Source organism: Mesoplodon bidens (genome assembly GCF_964165515.1).
Source record: "Mesoplodon bidens genome assembly, chromosome: 16".
NCBI classification, from domain to species: Eukaryota; Metazoa; Chordata; class Mammalia; order Artiodactyla; family Ziphiidae; genus Mesoplodon; species Mesoplodon bidens.
The window spans coordinates 15,272,941-15,290,677 of record NC_138173.1 but is presented as its reverse complement, the minus strand read 5'-3'; the positions used below and the strand labels follow the sequence as shown (position 1 = coordinate 15,290,677).

Below are 17,737 nucleotides of genomic sequence, written 5' to 3'. Positions count from 1 at the left end.
CCCGCCATCATTCAGCTTCTCATGGGACCAATGAACTGCCCTCTGAAAGGAGGAACCTGAGACCACAGCTCAGGAGGCTGGAGGAAGGGCAGGGCGGCCACCAGGGTGCCCTGGACGGGCGATAGTATTCTATTGCTTTAAGACAGTATCAAGATGGGTGACACCAGTGAGGTCCATGTTCCTTTGATGAAAGTGTTTCTCCCAAGAGGATTCGTGAACTAAGGCAGCGACACATCTGTGCCTCAGTTTCCCCTCAGTAAGGTGGTAAGGACAGACCCCTCCTGCCCCACACGGCATGTTTCTGACAGACCTGCTTGGAGTAGAAGTTTCTGTGCAAGGGCTGACACGGCCGCCAGGCGTTCTGGGTCCCCCTCCCCGACCCCGGAGCACAGGGAGGTGGTGGATGGGGGGCTGGAGGGGATAAGAGGACTGGGCTGAGGGCTGTTCATCCAGCTTTCATGTGTCAGGCACTATTGTCTCCAGGCTGTGCTGAGGCCTTTCTGCGAATCTTGATTCCAGACACCCTGACCCCGACTCTCACACTTCCTATTCACTCACCACCACCCAGCAAAGCTTCTGAGCCCCATCACGGCTGCTTTCACCACCCAAGTTAATTAAGGACCGTGAACAAGGAAACGCCTTCTCTCTGTTCCAACTTCAGCTCTAGCGTGCTCTTAAAATTCCCGTGACTCCTTTTGTGATTTTGACTTCATAAAATCTCTACCTCATCTCTGTGAAGCCTCTCCACCAAATCAACGTGTAAGCACCACCAGGAAAATAATTCTCCCCCCTTCTCCCCAGGGCTCCTGAAGGTCATTCTGTTTTCTCCCTCCTCACCTCATTCCGTGCTTAAAAGCACCATCCAACAAGCGATCAAGCACGGGACTGAGTGAATGCTCTGAGAGACATCTTGTTGTGACAATGAGTTGATTTAAAAGCAAAATGACAGATCTGCCCCCAGGGACACAAGACATGGAGAAAGCTGTTAGAACATGCATGCACCCCCAAGCTACGCTCTGTGCGACAAGGTGAGAAACAGAAATGAGTTAAAATGGCTGGATCATGCAATGGCTGGGAAGGAAGCTGCCGGGGAGAATAAAAAAGTGTGAATACCTGTGCAGGTCATAGCTTCCTCCATCTTTATTTCCTGATATAGGAAAATATAAGAGTAATTTATGTTAGCTTTACAACTCATAAAACCACCCTCCACTATGCCATGTTCCATGCACAACATCTAAACCCTAGAAAGAAATATATCGTGTGAAATACAGACAGTGCCGGAGTCCAACTGAGCTTTTCTATTAGACAGGTTCAAAATGAGGATGGAAAGCTATAAATAAAAAGGTTTAAGATAAAACGTATCAGACTTCACATGAAAAATGGGTGAGGGTGAGATAGGAAAGCCCATTTCAAAGTGATAAAACGGTACTTCCCAGAGTCCATGTAAGTCTCAGGAATAGTTAACTTTTGGTTATTTTAGACAAAACACTTGGAAAAAAGGGCCAAGAATCAGCTCCCTCAGGAAGCGTCTAGAAGGTGGACAGGACTACTTGAAGCGTAACGGTAACAAGAGGCTCTGCCTGGCGTGTCGTTCACCACTTAGAGACTCTATCAGGTTTCACTAAGTGGAGCTGCTATGTCATCACCAGCAGGAGTGCTATGTTCTTCAGGGGAGAAATATCCGGGTGTAATATTTCTAGTGCCTCTAATGCTTGTTTCAACTTCCAGGCCTTAGGGGGCTTTTTGGGGGGTAAAATTTGAGGCAAAGGTCAACAGATAAGCAGGATATCTGAAAAGATTTAAGCTAAGTGGAGTCAGTGACCAAAAGACCTGGCTGGACTCTTCTGGCTGGCAATGAATTCCAATAACGTTTTAACTGAGGGGTGGTGACTGACAGCTGTGATGGGACCGCCCACAGGATTTAGAATTTCCTCTGGGATTCGCAGCTTGAATGCCGTGAGGACCCTATAATGGTGGAAATGACAGGTGACGATGCTGATCATTTCAGGATGCGCCACTGCCCCCCCCCCACCGAGTCCCCCATCAAGGTTCATGGCCTGGGGAGCTGCTTACTTTTATTGCTGGTTCTGCAGGGGACCCACAGAGACACAGGCCCTTAAGGGCACTGAGAAAACTCAGTTGCCCAACAGAGGGTTTTTGCAAATTGCTCCCCACTGCCTTTGGGTCTAGCTTTTCACCCTTTTGGGGTTGGCATGCTGTGCCCTTGGCCAGCCTCAGCTCTTTCTCCTTCTTCCTATGGACAGCTGACATTTACATTTCCACAGGAATTATGAGAAAATAAGTATTCTCATTAACCAGGAAAGAGCTGGGACGGACACTGAAAAGAGCTGCATCTCCATGAGCCAGAGGAGAAATGAGTTTAACATTGCAGACAGAAGAAATCTAATTCAATGTGTCATGGGCAGGGATCCAACTGGGGGAGCTCCAAACTCTGAGAAGCAGAAATAGGGCATTGTGTGTTTCCATCCCAATTCTCTTTAAAAAAAATAGGATATCCTAGTTGACCTAGAGTATATCTTATGACTGTTGACATCCATAACAAATAAACCCCCAGTGCTTTCATCCCATTTTCCAGTGGATGCTTCCATCAGGAATTGAGGTTTACTAAGAGAATGAATCTTTGGGAGAGATGGAATGAAACGCTCACCAAATCTTTGGGGGTATTGAATTCTTCATTAGTGCACCCAGAGCTAAATTAGAGAACAAGATATGTTTGGAATTGCCTGGAAAGTTTCCCCTGTAAGGATCCCAAACTAGACGTTTCTATGTCTTCTATCCCCAACTATATGTTTTAAAGGGAGAAAACTTGACAACAGAAAGAATTTTCCAGGTACTATGGGACAAAAAAAGTTTTTTTCCTTACCAACTTCTAGGCCCTTAGGTCTTGGGTTGCACTGCTTATACCCTTGACAGCTCCTGAGTTCCATCAGCTGCATGTGTAGCTGATTCAAAACGCCCCGTTCTATTGTGTGCACGGTGTTTGTGAGCTGCGGATGAAGCGGCCAGGACAGTGTCTTTAAGCTCACGTTCTGCTTACTCCATTTTCAATAAGCTTCATAAAATGAAAACATATTGACTTACCTGATAAGGATCAGTATTCATATCAAAATACTCCAAAAAGCCAGTGGCGAACTCACAGAAAAGAAAATTATGCGTGTCATTAACCGTCCGCAAACACCAGTAGGTGTTATTGTTAGAACTCGTGCAAGCACAGAAAGAGCCCACTGTTGGTAAGAAAGAAAAACAAAACAAAAAGAATGAGAAAACCCAGGAGCCTAGCCATTCCAGCGCTTCCTTATCTTTACATTTCAAAGTTCACATTTTCTTTCTTGCCAATACTGTGTGTGTAGACGTTAAAAACAACTACATTTCTCCCCCTCTCTATACAAATTTGCTGTGAGATTAGGTGAAGATGCAAAAAAAACCAATGGCAACCTGGGAGGGTAGTTATAGGCTGAAGGCAAAGGTGAAGTGTCAGGCTCTTTCGTTTGCTGTCCCCTTAGCTCTGTGGGGCACTGTCTCCAAAACAGGGTGACTGAGTGGAGAACGGGAAGGAAAGTATCGGAACTCCTATTTATGGTTGTTTTAATTTTTTTAAAAAAAGGGAAAAAATGGTTACTTAATAAAAAGATGGACCCAGTGCCTTAGCTTGCTCTGAATGTCAGATGGTCGCGTGTCACAAATGGTGCCTGGAAAGAGAGGGGATTCTGCAGTGTGGATGGGTCTGGAGGAGGCTTGAGCACAGTTCAGTGGATTTAAGGATGTCAAAATTTGTGACCTTGCAGATCTCTACAACATTTGAACATGAGATGGACTGTTACCATGAACATCTTTTGTACCACGCAGAGGTCCACTGGTTAACTTGTAGAAAGTACGCGAAAGACCGGTCAAATGAAAGCTTCTGCTACTCCCTCTCCCTGGGGTGCTGTACCCCCAACCCCTGTTCACATGATTCCTTCTCTCCATGCCTTAGGTTTCAGCTTCAATTTCACCTCTTCAGAAAGGCCCTTTATCCCTACCCTCTCTAAAAGGGACCCTCTTAAAAACTTTGATCACTGTTTCCTTCACAGCATTATTACAACTTGTAATTATTTTATTGATTTCATTTAGTTTCTTTCTTTACCCGCTTTTGGAATATAAGTGTCTTGAGGGCAGAGAAGGAGGTATGTCTCGCTCATCGTGTGTCTCCCGTGCTTGGCCCAGAGCCTGATGGAGAACAGATCCTCAGCAAGCTCTGTGACCCTCAGATCCCCACATTCAAAGTTAAAGCGAGGCCTTTAAGAGTTTACTCAGCCTCGAATATGTAAACATCATGTAAACATACATGTAAACATAGACCCTGAAATCAAGATGCACCAAAACGGAAAGAAAAACAAAAATGATCACACATAGGCCCTAGGTCTCCCCAAGAATGGTCTCTGGTTTCCTGGGAGTCTCCAAATCCCAGTTTGAGAAACACTGACCTGGACTTCAAGGGCAAGTCTCCATGCACTTGAAATAAAGCAGAAATGAAATATATCTGGGACAAAATTGTTCATCCATCTATTTAGTTACTTAGGGACAAAGCAGTCTTGCTGGGCCAGAAGTCTGTCAGGGGCTGGGTACTCTGTGAAATATCACCAGGAGAAAAACCCACGGAGAGCTGGGCATTTTCAAACACAACGTCAAAATAAAAATTTCTAAAGAAAAAAGTAACTTTGGGCAAAATGATTCTAGTTGTCAGTATAGACAATGATATGATGCTTTAATCTAGAATCTTTCTAGATTCCTGGTTTCAAGCTGCTGAATTCCTAGTCTAAGTAACTGTGCCCGAGCTGCTGGCTGTGGGGATGGTGGCGGGAAGTGGCAGTTAGATGGGGCAACTCACGGTTCCAGAACGGCGCCGTCTGCCAGTGGTTGTTGTCATGCGTGAAGCAGGTGAGGCCAGGAAGGCTGCACTCCTCACCCTTCCGCTGTCGTTTCTTCTCTTTCCTCTCTTTCCTCCTCCTGCGGTTCTCCTTGAAAAGCTGCAGTTTGCTGTCTACTTCTTGAGCAGCTTCTCTATTCCAATATAAGGGACTTTTTAATGATCAGAAAGCACTTTCTCAAGTAAAAATACGATTGTGGCTGTGAATCGCACACACATATTTAGGCACAAGATGGTAGACACACGATAATAGATGGCCTTACTTTTTCAGAGGGCCTCGAAACACAAAATATAAGCAGCAATGTTGAAGACAAACTCATGAAATGACAACGCTCCTAGAATTGTACTGAATCTTAACAGGATTGACATTTTCTTCCTATTGACATGCAAACATTGATGGAAATAAATGTCAATGTGAATCAGTAGATCCTGTTGGCCATGCCCTTGGCAGGTGGCTTAACGTCCTGGTGGCCCAGTATCTATCGGCCATGAAGTCAATGATTGGTCAGATTAGATGACTTGAATTAGGTTTCTAAAATTCTCTGGACAAATCCTACAAAATAGGCTTGGAAAGAATTAAAAAAAAAAATTTTTTTTATTATCTTGATCTTTCCACAAAGGGCTCAAATTTTGTTGAGGCTCAAACATTAAATTCCCTTCACACGCACATTTTACGATTATTTTAAAAAGATGTCTTTTTCTTCCAACGTATAGAATTCAACACAATTGCACGCTGCTCTGCAGAACACACGGACCTAGTTCAGCGAGTCCACGTCTCCTAATCACTGTCCACAGAAAGCAGTGTATGGGGACAAGCTAGATACCAGCCGATACACCAGCAGAGAGCACACACGCAATTAGAGCAGAACTTCAAATGATGCCCCCTCCTGGGATTCCCAAAATATCGATTGCCATGGTCCCTTGGCAAGACGTGGGCTTGTTTTCAACTTCTTGAGCTAATGCCCTCCCAGTTGCATCTACTTTTCTTAAGCAGCACCACTTGGAACACAGGAGGCCCAGCAGCCTTTCAGAAAGGCCCCGCAAAAAGTCCTTCACTTCCAGCAAATGTGGCAAACAGTTACTTACTTGAATGGGTGAAGGTGGCTCTTTAATTTCTCTTGCTTTTTCACACCTTTCTCTTTGTTGTAATAGCTGCGGGCAAGAAGGTTGAAAAGTGAGTCTTCATAATCGTGCATTTGATCGAACAGTTGATTTATAAAATGGAAGCAAAATACAAGGTAGGCAGTTATTTTGTTGTATGTAACAATCTTAAGTTAATGGGACTTTTTTTTAAAGCTTCTGCTTAGGTTTATGACATGTGTCATTTGACATAAATGGTTTAGATCATTACAATATATGATATCAATGTATTAAGCTTTCTATTGGTAAAAGAGAGAAACAAGCCTAGTGTGCGTCACTGCAGCTTGTGTGAAAATGAGACCACGGATGGACACACACACACCTCTGTTTATTGCAGCCACACTCCTCAGGTTTCCTTCTCTTTAGATGTCCTCTCACCTCTCTTAAATTCTTAATTTTATCTTGCAAAGCCTCAATCTGGAAAACACGCATGTCGACAGTGGCATTTTAAGATCAAAATTTTCTATACAGAGCATCTTTCCTTCCACCCTATTTTCTGTGTTCCACAATTACAGCTATTCATCTGAGGTGATAATTAATTTGGAAACAAGCCGGGCATAGAATATGTCTACCTCTATATTCCAACCAATGTGTTATAATAAACAGTAACAGCTGGCTCTTCTATAATTGAATCATTTTGCTCACAGAGATTTCAAGAGGTCATGCTTTTTTCACCTTCTATTTTGTTTTCAGTCAGGGCTATCACTGTATCACTGCAGAAGCAGAAGCAGCTTGTTCTTCTATTCTTCACATAATTATAAAAAAGATGAGTGTACACAGCAGGGCTGGCAAGTGGAGTGTGCTTTGGGAATATACCTTCCAATTACATGGCCATGACTCACCTCTTTATCAATGTATGCCTTGTGGTCCTTCCAGGCTCTGGCTGACTGATAAAGTTCCCTCTCACAATGGATTGTATCATTTGGAAGAATAAAGCATCTGCAAAACCCAAGCACACGACATCAGAAATAGGTTTCTATTCTAATATTAAAAAGCATTAAAAATAGCCAAGGGAGCTTCATTATCCTCTATACCGGAGGTCCCCAACCCCCAGGCCATGGACTGGTAGTGGTCCGCGGCCTGTTAGGATCTGGGTGGCACAGCAGGAGGTGCACGGCGGGCAAGCGAGTGAAGCTTCATCTGCCTCTCCCCATCTCTTCCCATGGCTCGTAGTACCGCCTAGACCATCCCCTGCTCCCTCCCCGCCCATGTAGAAAAACTGTCTTCCATGAAACCGGTTCCTGGTGCCAAAAACGTTGGGGACTGCTGCTCTAACTGCTTAATTTGGATGCAAGCAGTTACCTGGAGCTACAGACAAGGATACGTGGCAATGTTTCCTGGCTACTGGTGAGGACAGAGGATGGTATCAGAGAGACGTCACCACGAAGGTCAAGGCAACATTCCATATTCACGTCCCCATGAACAAATATCACCCCCCCCAAAAAAAACTCCATTTTTGAAAGCCTCACCAAATACTGCAGGAAAAAAAATGTTCTCACAGTTGTAATGGAAATGGTTGATGTGAAGAAATACAGAGATAGAAGGTGGTTATTCATCCCACTCATTTTGTTCCAAAGAGCCCGCCTGAGGTGTCCCATGAAGTTTGAAGCAAAGAAGCAGCCCCAGGGATGGACAGCAGGTGGGATGGGGGAGCAAATCAACACTGAATGAGAAACAAACCCGAGTCTATATCTTTTAGCATCTAACCATAACCACTGCAGGCACCAGGACACCCGTCCCAGAGCTAAACATCCTGGCAGGGCTCACAGCACCCCACCTCCCTAAAGTGATGACATGAAAGAGAAAACAAAGATCTTGCTAATAAATTCAGAAAGAAAAGATTTCTCTATCAAGCGAGCACACAGATTTTGGAAGGAACTGGAGAACCAGGGTAGGCGGTCAAAGCCGAGGGGAATCACCTCCCTCCCCATCTCCGTGACTCTCTGGGATCTGGAGAGGTCAGGTGTTTCTGCATCTCACATCCATCCTCAACCCACGCCATCTTTCTGGAAGCTTCTCCGGGACCCAGAGTCCTCCCTCCCTTGGGCTGTGTTTCATTTCTGAGAGCCTAACACTGTAACTGCTCTGAGCCGCAGTGCCCAGGCAGCACCGAGAGCCTTTCCAGCCCCGGTCATGTTTTCCATGTGTTTTCTAGACTCCACAAAGGTAACTGCTTCAGGGCAGAACTCCACTCCTGCTGAGTCAAGATGGGGCAGTATCACTCTGGCTAAATGCCCAGCTGATCCGCCTTCACGTGAAACTGACCCAAAGCAAACGTCCAAATCTATGACTGTTTGGACTCCTTGTTGCTTCTTTAACCCCCAGGTATGTATCACGTCGGCCAGCTCTAGGAACACCGTAGTGCTGAGTGATACCGCTTTTTGTAAAGGGGCAAAATCGTATGATATGGAAGGATGACATTGAACTCAACCCCCGCGAACACAAAGCCTTCCTACTTGTGCGTCACTCGGACAGTGGCGGGCAGGCCCACGGCATTGCCGCTGTCGGCCAGCATCGCGTCCCCATCACCGCCGCTGGTGGCCTGGCGGCCTCTGGGCCCCTGGTGACCTTCATCATGACGCTTGGCAATGTTTCGTGGTCGCAGGACTTGCAGTTCTTCTTCTTCCAGGTTTATGTCATATATTTCGCCTTCAAATTCTACGGACAAGGAGCGTGTCTGCCGGGTATGGACAAATCTGGGCTTGTACTCTGGAAATAAGGGAAGACAGGTTAACACGGATGGCCAGGCGTAGTTTAGGAGGGAAGAAAATGATTGCCAGGCTTGGTGAGCATTTTGGGAAGGGGCAAGCAGCACACACTGCATCGCTGAGGGGCACATCATGGTGCAGTGGCCGGCCCATGGGAATTCACACTGGGAGAGGCAGGCTACGGTCCTGGCTTTGCAAGTGCAGAGCAGTGTGCTGGATGGTGTGTTCCTCTGGGTCTCAGGCCTTTCATCCCTCAAGTGAGGGGATAGATCTAGGTGATCTCTAAGACCCTTTCCCCTCAGGGCAGGCTGTGAACTTCTACGTCAAGTTCTCAGAGTGAACTACAAGGCAGTCTGGAGAAAACGATTAGTAAGAGTAATGCCTATAATTAGCTTTTAATAATAAAACTATTAATAATAGTAATGACTAAAATGAGCTTTTGCTATGTATCATTCCCGTCGTCCTTATCTCTAATGCACAATCATGAAAGACAGGAATTATGACAATAAAAACTCACATTAAAATATCTATCAGGTTGTCAAAACAGGCTCATGAATTTGTTATCATCTTTATATTACGATGAGAAAACCAAAGCTTTGAACGTTACATACTTTTGCCAGGTGACGCAGCCAATAGTTGTGGGATCTCAGACTGCAACTTATCAGATTCTAAAGATTACAGTCTTCCCATGACACTGGGCTACTTTCTCAAAAAGGTGAACGCTCCAGACACCTTCTATTTGCACAAATAATAGAAGATTGCTCTAAGAACAATTAAATTTTGCAAAAGCTTTCATCAGGCAACCGACTAAATGCCTGGCAGATGGACGGTAATGCCAGAGGGAGATGAGTGTGCTTTCTGGTCACCAGAAACCACTGTCAAGGCTCGTTGTGGGCTAGATAAGAGCTTTAACATGCACACACTGCTCCCCCGCTGATCAGATGCACTCAGGCTCTGCGGGGGGGCCGGGGGGGCCACTCAGTGGCCTTATGTGTCCAGCCCGCTGCTAAAGTAGGAAGAAAGGGAGCACATTGGCTGTGAGGTCAGAATCATTTCGTTCTCTGCAGGATGCTGCTCTCAGAGGAAACGTCCCTGTGCATTGGATCACTGAGAGTGCTCACGAATTCCATCATTACGCAAAAGAAGAGCATCCACTCCCATTCTCGAATACACAATACTCCACGTGGCTTGAAAACGTGGCCCCAGACTTCTTGAGCTTGTGCTCCACACGGAAAAATCAGTGTGTTTTATGGTCAGTGCCTGGGGAGCGACCACTGAACTTCTTGAGAGAAAAGAGGCTTCCCCCACCTCCAGGCTGGACCCTGGAGATGGCTTCTGTTAAGGGAGAGGGTCAGGGGTCCTGTCCCTTGTAATTTTCCCATTTGAAATCTTTGTGTGAATTATTAAACCTGGCATTTTCTCTCAGGAGGAAAATCTCCAAAGTCAATGATTTTCAGCCTCTGGGGTTATTGATTCCTTTAATATTTTGTTGAAAGTTACGGACATCCAGAAACATGTGCATCTATACACATAGAATATACTTAAAATTTTGGATAAGATGCTAGAGGCTCATGATCCTATAAAGTTCATCTGTGAAGGCCAGGGTACAAAAGCCTGTTCTAAGAGCTTCCACTGCGCTCTAGTGAATGATTTGATTCCCTGGTTTTGGGCATAGAATTGAATTTAATGTATCCTGCTTTCCAAAACCAGTTCAGAAAGGCGTTATCATAGAAATAAGTCACTTTTCACATTAAGCCACTAGATGGCACTAGACTCTCACTCTTTTATGGAAGGTGCCGCTTCATAAGAATCTGATAGCTGCCTGAGAAGAGTTTTTATAAAGATGCTAGGCAGTGCTTCTCATGCTGAATTCGGCTAGTTTGACCCTGCCAGTCAATAAGAGGAATTAGAAACATATATCATCCTAAAACAGATATGCCGTTTACAAAAGCATTTATGCTTCTCCTATTAGTTAAATGCACAAGCACTGAAACCTCGGATTTTTATTTTCTTTCTTTTTTTTTTCTTGTGGTACGCGGGCCTCTCACTGCTGTGGCCTCTCCCGTTGCGGAACACAGGCTCCGGACGCACAGGCTCAGCGGCCATGGCTCAGGGGCCCAGCCGCTCCACGGCATGTGGGATCTTCCCGGACCGGGGCACGAACCCGTGTGCCCTGCATCGGCAGGCGGACTCTCAACTGCTGCGCCACCAGGGAGGCCCTTCTTTCTTTTTTAAGTGTGCATATGGCTTGTATCTGCTGCTTTTGCTGTATATATTTTCATCCTAAGCTTAATATTCACAAAGCAAAATTTCAAATGACCTCAGCTTTCATATTGTAAACAGAACTATTATTTGCTTTTAGCCCCAAACCCGTGCACTGATAATATCTAACATGTAGATGGATCAAGACGTTTTTGTCTCCGTAACATCGATTCCCAAAGGCCTTGGCCTGCCACTGAGGGGGTGACAGCGAATGGCTTACTCGTGGTCCCCTGGTTCCTTAGGTACTGCCTCTGACTCTTTCTCTGGCTTCTGCTGGCCCGATAACCGGCATCTCCGCAATTGCACTCTTTGTCCTTGTCGTGGAAGCTGCGAGAGAAGAGGGGCCTCGTGCTGTGCCGGGCAGCAAGCAGGTCCCCGGAGCCCTTGCACTTGTGAATCCGAAGCTTGCCAGACGCGTCCTCGACACACCGCCACTTCTGCAAAAGCCAACGTGACAGCAAGTTACCCATCCCCAGTCAGGTGTTCCTGATTAAGGCCTGCTGCTTTTGTTTTTAGAACCCTGGCGACCCCATGAAAAAGAGCCAAGGACAAAAGGCCAGCTTTTAAGTGACCCTGGAAGACGTTGACTCCTGTTCTCTTAGGTATTTCCTTCACTGCAGGCAAATGCAGATGACCACAAAATCACGGGAAATCAGAGCTACCTCAATGACACCAGAGCCAAAAATTGATATATAAATCCTCGGCATCCAGACTAAACAGAGTCTTGAATGAAACACGTAAAAGCCCTTACTTAACTCACCAAGCCACAGAGCACAGCTGTCAGGGCTGTTTTCACCAGACCCTTCTTTTTCTGGAAAAACAAACGTGGCTGCTTTGTTCTCTGTCCTTGAATTTTCTAATGCGAGCCCGGGAAGAGTGGCACGTGAGGAAGACAGAGACGAGTTTAATCTGAGTCCATCACGGGGCAAGGCAAAGTTCACACAGCCCAGACATTAGCAGATGTGCCAGGCTTTCTCTGTGCTTTTTCTTATCCTTCTACAAACAGCGCACAGCCAGCAGAACAAGCTGCTCCTTAAAGAGGCAAAGGCTCACCTCCTCGGAGACATGCGTGAGGATCTGGGCCTGGGTTTTCTAGTTCGAGCTTTCTCTCAAGACAGCCACAGAGCTTGCAGGCTGAATTCCGGTTGAGTATGCCCCAGGATCGGGTCTCAGTGCCCTCCACCCTGTTTTGTGAGTATCAAACCTGGCTGCAATAACAGCGCTTTGCCTGGGGGTTATTTCATGTGACCCTCTATAACTGACTTAAAGATCTAATAACCTTCCTTTTACTTTTCATTTTCCCCTTTCTCCCTCCCTAAAATGCTAATCTGGCAAATAGGAAGAACAATGACTTTTATTTTAAGTTGCTCGTGTTTGTTACAACATGCTACAGTGTAATATTATCAAACTTGTGTCTTTTTTTTCCCTTCCCTGTATGAGTGTCACCTGTGTACAGTTTTTATTGATACTTCTTTTCTTTAAACAGACACATTTCTAAACTGTGGCCAAAGCAATAATACCGGTAACATTATGCGTTTGTTGTGCCAGTTATGTATTTTCAAATATATATTAAGGTAAATGAAAAATTGTTGGGTTGGCCAAGAAGTTTGGGTTTTTCTGTAACATCGTATGGAAAAACCCGAACGAACGTTTTGGCCAGCCCCATGTTCGATAAAAGATGTTCTTTCAGGCACCATGTAAAATGACCTCATATATCCCCTTGTTGTACCTGTATCATTGGGGAACATCTTGATTTCGAAGTGTCCTAATGCAAGGCAAAGTTTGGCCAAGGGTCCCAGATGGCTTGGCTAGTAGAAAAATGACACTTGTGTACAAAACAGTATACAGCCCTTCACGATGGACCACGATGCTGAGTCACAGTTTGTTTTCTCTTAACAGAGTCATATGCCTTCAGTAGGTGCTGAATTATCACAGCTGCCTTTGTGCTTCTACCACAGAGTTCCCAAATCCCCAGCATACAGAACTTGTACTATAATTTCACTTTAACCTCTATACACTCTTCATGCTAGTGAATTAAATTACTTCAAGATACACCAGGTTACAACCTTCTTTAGTGGCTTGGCCAGAATGTTTTGAATGTTCACATCTCCATCCAGAGAAGCAGGAGCTCAAAAGAGAAGGCCACTGACTACCTATCTACAAAGCCATGAAATGATAAGAAGACAAGAGTAATCTAAGGACTAACTAAATTAGGGATGATTTAACTAAAAAAAAAAAAAAAAAGACCCCAAAATGTGAATTCAAATTGATAAGGCATGAGGGAGTTACATCTGATCAGTGGTTCTCACACTTGGTTGGACACTGGGATTTTTCCAAAGCTCCCCTGGTGATTCTAATGTGCAGCTGGGTTACAAACCATTGCTTTAGATTCATAGCTGGTTACTGGACTTCTTTGCAGCTCGATCCCACAAGGAGGGCAGAAGGGATATATTCAGGTCTAAGGAGCTCAGATGGATGAGTCTTTGAGAGGGATGTGTATTGTTGAGTGTGACTGTGAAAAGAAATTTGTGTCTCGAAATGTACTGTTGGAACCAGGTGAGAAAATGACTCCAGTTGAAAAGATGGACACTTTCAGCTCATCTACACTGACAGGACTATGTGCTTCCCTCTCCTAACCCTAACCCTAACTCTAACTGTAACAGCTAGTTGACAAGTGACAGGCTTAGTCTTCATACACTCTTAGCTGAAAACTGCATGTAGCTGGTTCCATGCAGTTTTTTAACATGGAGACCAGTGATTTCCAGGCCTGGGTTCACAGCACTCCTAGATATGTCCAATTAGCTTGAGGAGGTGCCATGAAATTCTCAAAAAAGTTCTCTGAGACTCATGTACAACTCCATGAAGAAATAATTAAATGTCATTTAGAAGTCTTGCTTGTGAAAAGTGTTGCTAAACTAAATCACATTGCATAGCTCCAAAAAGTTTGGGAATCAGTGGTACTTGAGTATCTATATCTGTCTTAAATCCAAATGGTTTAAGACATATCCATCCTCTTGAAATGCTACCTCAAGCATTCAAAAACCAAGAGTTGACTACTTAATGTCTGTAGTAGCAAAAGAAGGCATCGGTGGATTCACAATTCACAGCCAAGCAGAAGCTTAAGAAGTGCTCTATTTTCTATTAGACAAAAAAATGTGGTTAACTTTATTCTTGAAAAATGAGGGTCTTATGTCTTTTTGTGTTCCAACTTATATCAACTTTAGTACACATACTAATTTTTTTTTTTTTTTTTTTTGCAGTACACGGGCCTGTCACTGTTGTGGCCTCTCCCGTTGCGGAGCACAGGCTCCGGACGCACAGGCCCAGCAGCCATGGCTCACGGGCCCAGCCACTCTGCGGCATGGGGGATCTTCCTGGATCGGGGCACGAACCCGTGTCCCCTGCATCGGCAGGCGGACTCTCAACCACTGCGCCACCAGGGAAGCCCACACATACTAATTTTTAAAGCACACAACTACACTGAAAACCTTCCTTAGTTTTATAACCACAATGCATTAAAATTTTTCTTTTTCTTTTTTTGCCCTGTAAGAGCTGAAGGGACAAGTAGATTCCTGTAGAACACAAAAATATAGGCAAAATTTTTAGTGACTTAGCCTATTTGGATTACAACCTGCATTTTCCCATTAGCCAAATTCCTTGTTGATTTCCTATGGGATAGAGATGAAGAGAAAGTGTGTTTCTTTCCTGAAGAGTTGCATTTAACCACACGTAAGGTCTGGCATGGTCCTTGGCATGGATGATGTATCATACAAACTCAAATAGACATACATATATGCATGCACATGTACACACACGCACACACACATATACCCACAAACACCACATACATACATATACCTGCACACATTCTTGTATAAAACAGGAGCCACTGACAAGAAAGCCAATTATTTTCTGTACCACGGACTCTCTGAACAAGTCATAGACCCTATTAGATACAGTAATTATCTAGAGGCTTTGAAAACCTTCTCACCGGCAAGCATACTAGGAATTTTAATGAAATGTAATTACCACACACTGGCCACAGTCATCTTAGTGTCCGATATTATGACAGTTTTTATGGCTAAGCAATCAAACCTGGAAATAGAGGCAACTAAACGGTCATCTTACTTAGAGAGTTTATAGAGGGAGGCGGAGAAAGAGAACTCTTAAAAGAATTGCTCTGAAACACGCTGCAAGCCATTTACAGGCTCCAAATAATGAGATGACTTTGCATTGCAGAAGAGTTGCCAGAGTCAGATGAGAGCCTGAGCTCAGGCGAGGCTAATGCGACGTGGAATCAGCCTCAGAAATGAGCTTCGTTAAGTCAGCGCCCTCCCGAAATGCAGATGGCACACGGCCTCGCTTTCATCTATGTTTTTGGACTTTATCGGTAAATCAGTTAATGGTCAGATCCAGTTTTGTCCATCTTCTCCACTCACTCCTGCAAATTCCTTTTCTGATCTCTGGGACACCATCTCAATCCTCCTCCTGCCTCTCTGATGTATGAGTCTGTGCTGATAATTTAGTGCACATTTATTCCGCAAATATTTCTGTACATCTACTGTGGGCGAGGCTCTTGACAAAACTATTTCAATAATCCCAAAGTTATTATTATTTCATTTTAGCCTTTCCAACTACGCTGAAACTTGGGATGAAGGGCAAGGACCAAGTCTCTTACGCCTGAATCGTTCCCTGAAGTTAGCTCAGCACCGAATCACTCCGTTTAATAATTATGCCTTAGTGTTTTTGATGGATTATATGTAACTTAAGGTAAATCACACCTGATGAAGAAGAGAAGGTTGGCTATTTTGGTTCAAGGAATCATGTGTGCAGCTCTTTGGGTGGAATCCAACCTAATGAGAAATGTCACATTATCATCACCTATTAAACTCTTACTCGATATAAGGTACTGGTGTAGAGTGCTTTATGTAAAGATGTATTCATTTAATGTTCACAATAACCTGAAGTGCTACCATAATTCATTTATTGGAGTAGGGTTTTGCAGTAGGGAATATCACCTATATTCTGCCTGGGACTTGGGAGGGGCATTTCATACCCATATTGATGTGGCTTAGTGGAAAAGTCTGGACTTTCAAGCCAGAAAAGCCTGGATTTGAATATCAGCTTTATCACATTGCTATGGGGCCTGGGGCAACTCAGCTACACAATCTAAGTTTCTGCAGGGTCATGAGCACTAGAGAGAACACATAGGAAGAACCTAGCACATGGCAGGCAATCAACAAAGGTAGCTGCTATTATTATTATTGTTACACACAGTTTATTATTTAAAGAATTTGATCTAATGTAAACTTGATGAGAGGTTGCCTTTTTTTTTTTTTTCGTACAGGGGCCTCTCACTGCTGTGGCCTCTCCTGTTGCGGAGCACAGGCTCCAGACGCGCAGGCTCAGGGGCCATGGCTCACGGGCCCAGCTGCTCCGCGGCATGTGGGATCTTCCCAGACCGGAGCATGAACCTGCGTCCCCTGCATCGGCAGGCAGACTCTCAACCACTGCGCCACCAGGGAAGCCCAAGGTAGCCATTTTTAATGGAGGTAAGTATTGGGTTAGGGATCTGAAGACCTCAATTTTAATTTTCCTTTGCTGCTAACTCTATGGCCTTGAGCAAACTGCAGAATCTCTTTGTTCTTCCAGATTCCACATCTGGTAAAATAATACTTGCTCCTCCTGGCTTTAAGGATATGTCATGAGAATAAACTGCTGAGTGTTTTCAGAGTTCTGAGGGAAAGATGCACTACATGAATCCAGAGCAGAGCTATTATAATTGACCCTTAATAAGGCTACCCAGTCCTTGGGCAAGTTACTGTTCCCTGGCTGTAAACTGTCTTAAATATAGTAATTAGTATTTAGTGGGGAGACTGCGAGCTTTGAATCACACAGATCTTGGTTTGAACGCGACTTGTCACCCTCCTAACTGTGCGACTTCGGTCAAGTTACTTTCCTGTCTGAAACTCATATTTACAACGGGCAGAATATCTGTTTTTTGGAAGAGTTTTCAGGTGTAAAATGTTCCATGTAAAATGCTCAGCATAGTATGAGATGGCGATAGAAGTTTGGTTACTTCCCTTTCCTGAAGTGACCACTAGAGGATCATTATAGTTTCTACCTTTTGAACTGTATATATTTCTCAGATCGATTAAGAATGTCCTGTATTCTTATTTAGACCTACTTATACCCATTTTCATGAGGAAGAAACAAATTTTGGCTACAACTTGTTCGAAGATACGCTGCAATGAAAGCTTAATTTTACACACATGCACACACGCACATTAGTTTTCAATTATTATACGTCTTACTACATGGATTTGGTCCTAATTCGGGTCAAATCATATTCTCTGAGATGCAACCACAATACAGTAATTTTCTGATAACCTGATTATCCTTTAAGCCAGTGCCAACATCATGGAAAGCAGTTACCTGCATGTGGACACGTGTTTAGAATTTTCATCTAAGATGAGGGTGGGCAAAATGGGTGAAGGGGTCAAAAGGTACAAATTTCCAGTAATAAAATAAATAAGTCTCCAGGAGTGTAATATACAGCATGGTGACTACAGTTCATAACACTCTATTGCACATTTAAAAGTTGCTAAGAGAATAAATCTTACAAGTCCTCATCACAAGGAAAAATATTTGGGATTGACCTATGTACGCTACTATGTATGAAGTAGATGGCTGGTGAGGG

General features: G+C 44.2%; 1 protein-coding gene across 5 annotated transcripts in view; it reads right to left on the bottom strand.

The window, feature by feature from the left end:
- SULF1 (sulfatase 1) overlaps nucleotides 1–17,737 on the bottom strand; it is a gene marked incomplete at its 3' end in the record, with an annotated part of 165,086 nt that overhangs the window by 10,737 nt on the left and 136,612 nt on the right. For 2 of the 5 annotated variants that reach the window (XM_081214302.1, XM_081214303.1), the window contains 9 exons: nucleotides 11,258–11,474; nucleotides 8,524–8,776; nucleotides 6,910–7,006; nucleotides 6,390–6,484; nucleotides 6,014–6,079; nucleotides 4,889–5,061; nucleotides 3,103–3,245; nucleotides 2,885–3,008; nucleotides 1,114–1,147 (listed from right to left, as the gene is read on the bottom strand). In XM_081214302.1, the coding sequence (XP_081070428.1) occupies nucleotides 1,114–1,147; nucleotides 2,885–3,008; nucleotides 3,103–3,245; nucleotides 4,889–5,061; nucleotides 6,014–6,079; nucleotides 6,390–6,484; nucleotides 6,910–7,006; nucleotides 8,524–8,776; nucleotides 11,258–11,474 (1,202 nt within the window). Of the gene's footprint in view, nucleotides 1–1,046; nucleotides 1,148–2,884; nucleotides 3,009–3,102; nucleotides 3,246–4,888; nucleotides 5,062–6,013; nucleotides 6,080–6,389; nucleotides 6,485–6,909; nucleotides 7,007–8,523; nucleotides 8,777–11,257; nucleotides 11,475–17,737 lie in introns of those variants that run through there. The other 3 variants (XM_081214300.1, XM_081214301.1, XM_081214304.1) reach the window with 2 other exon arrangements.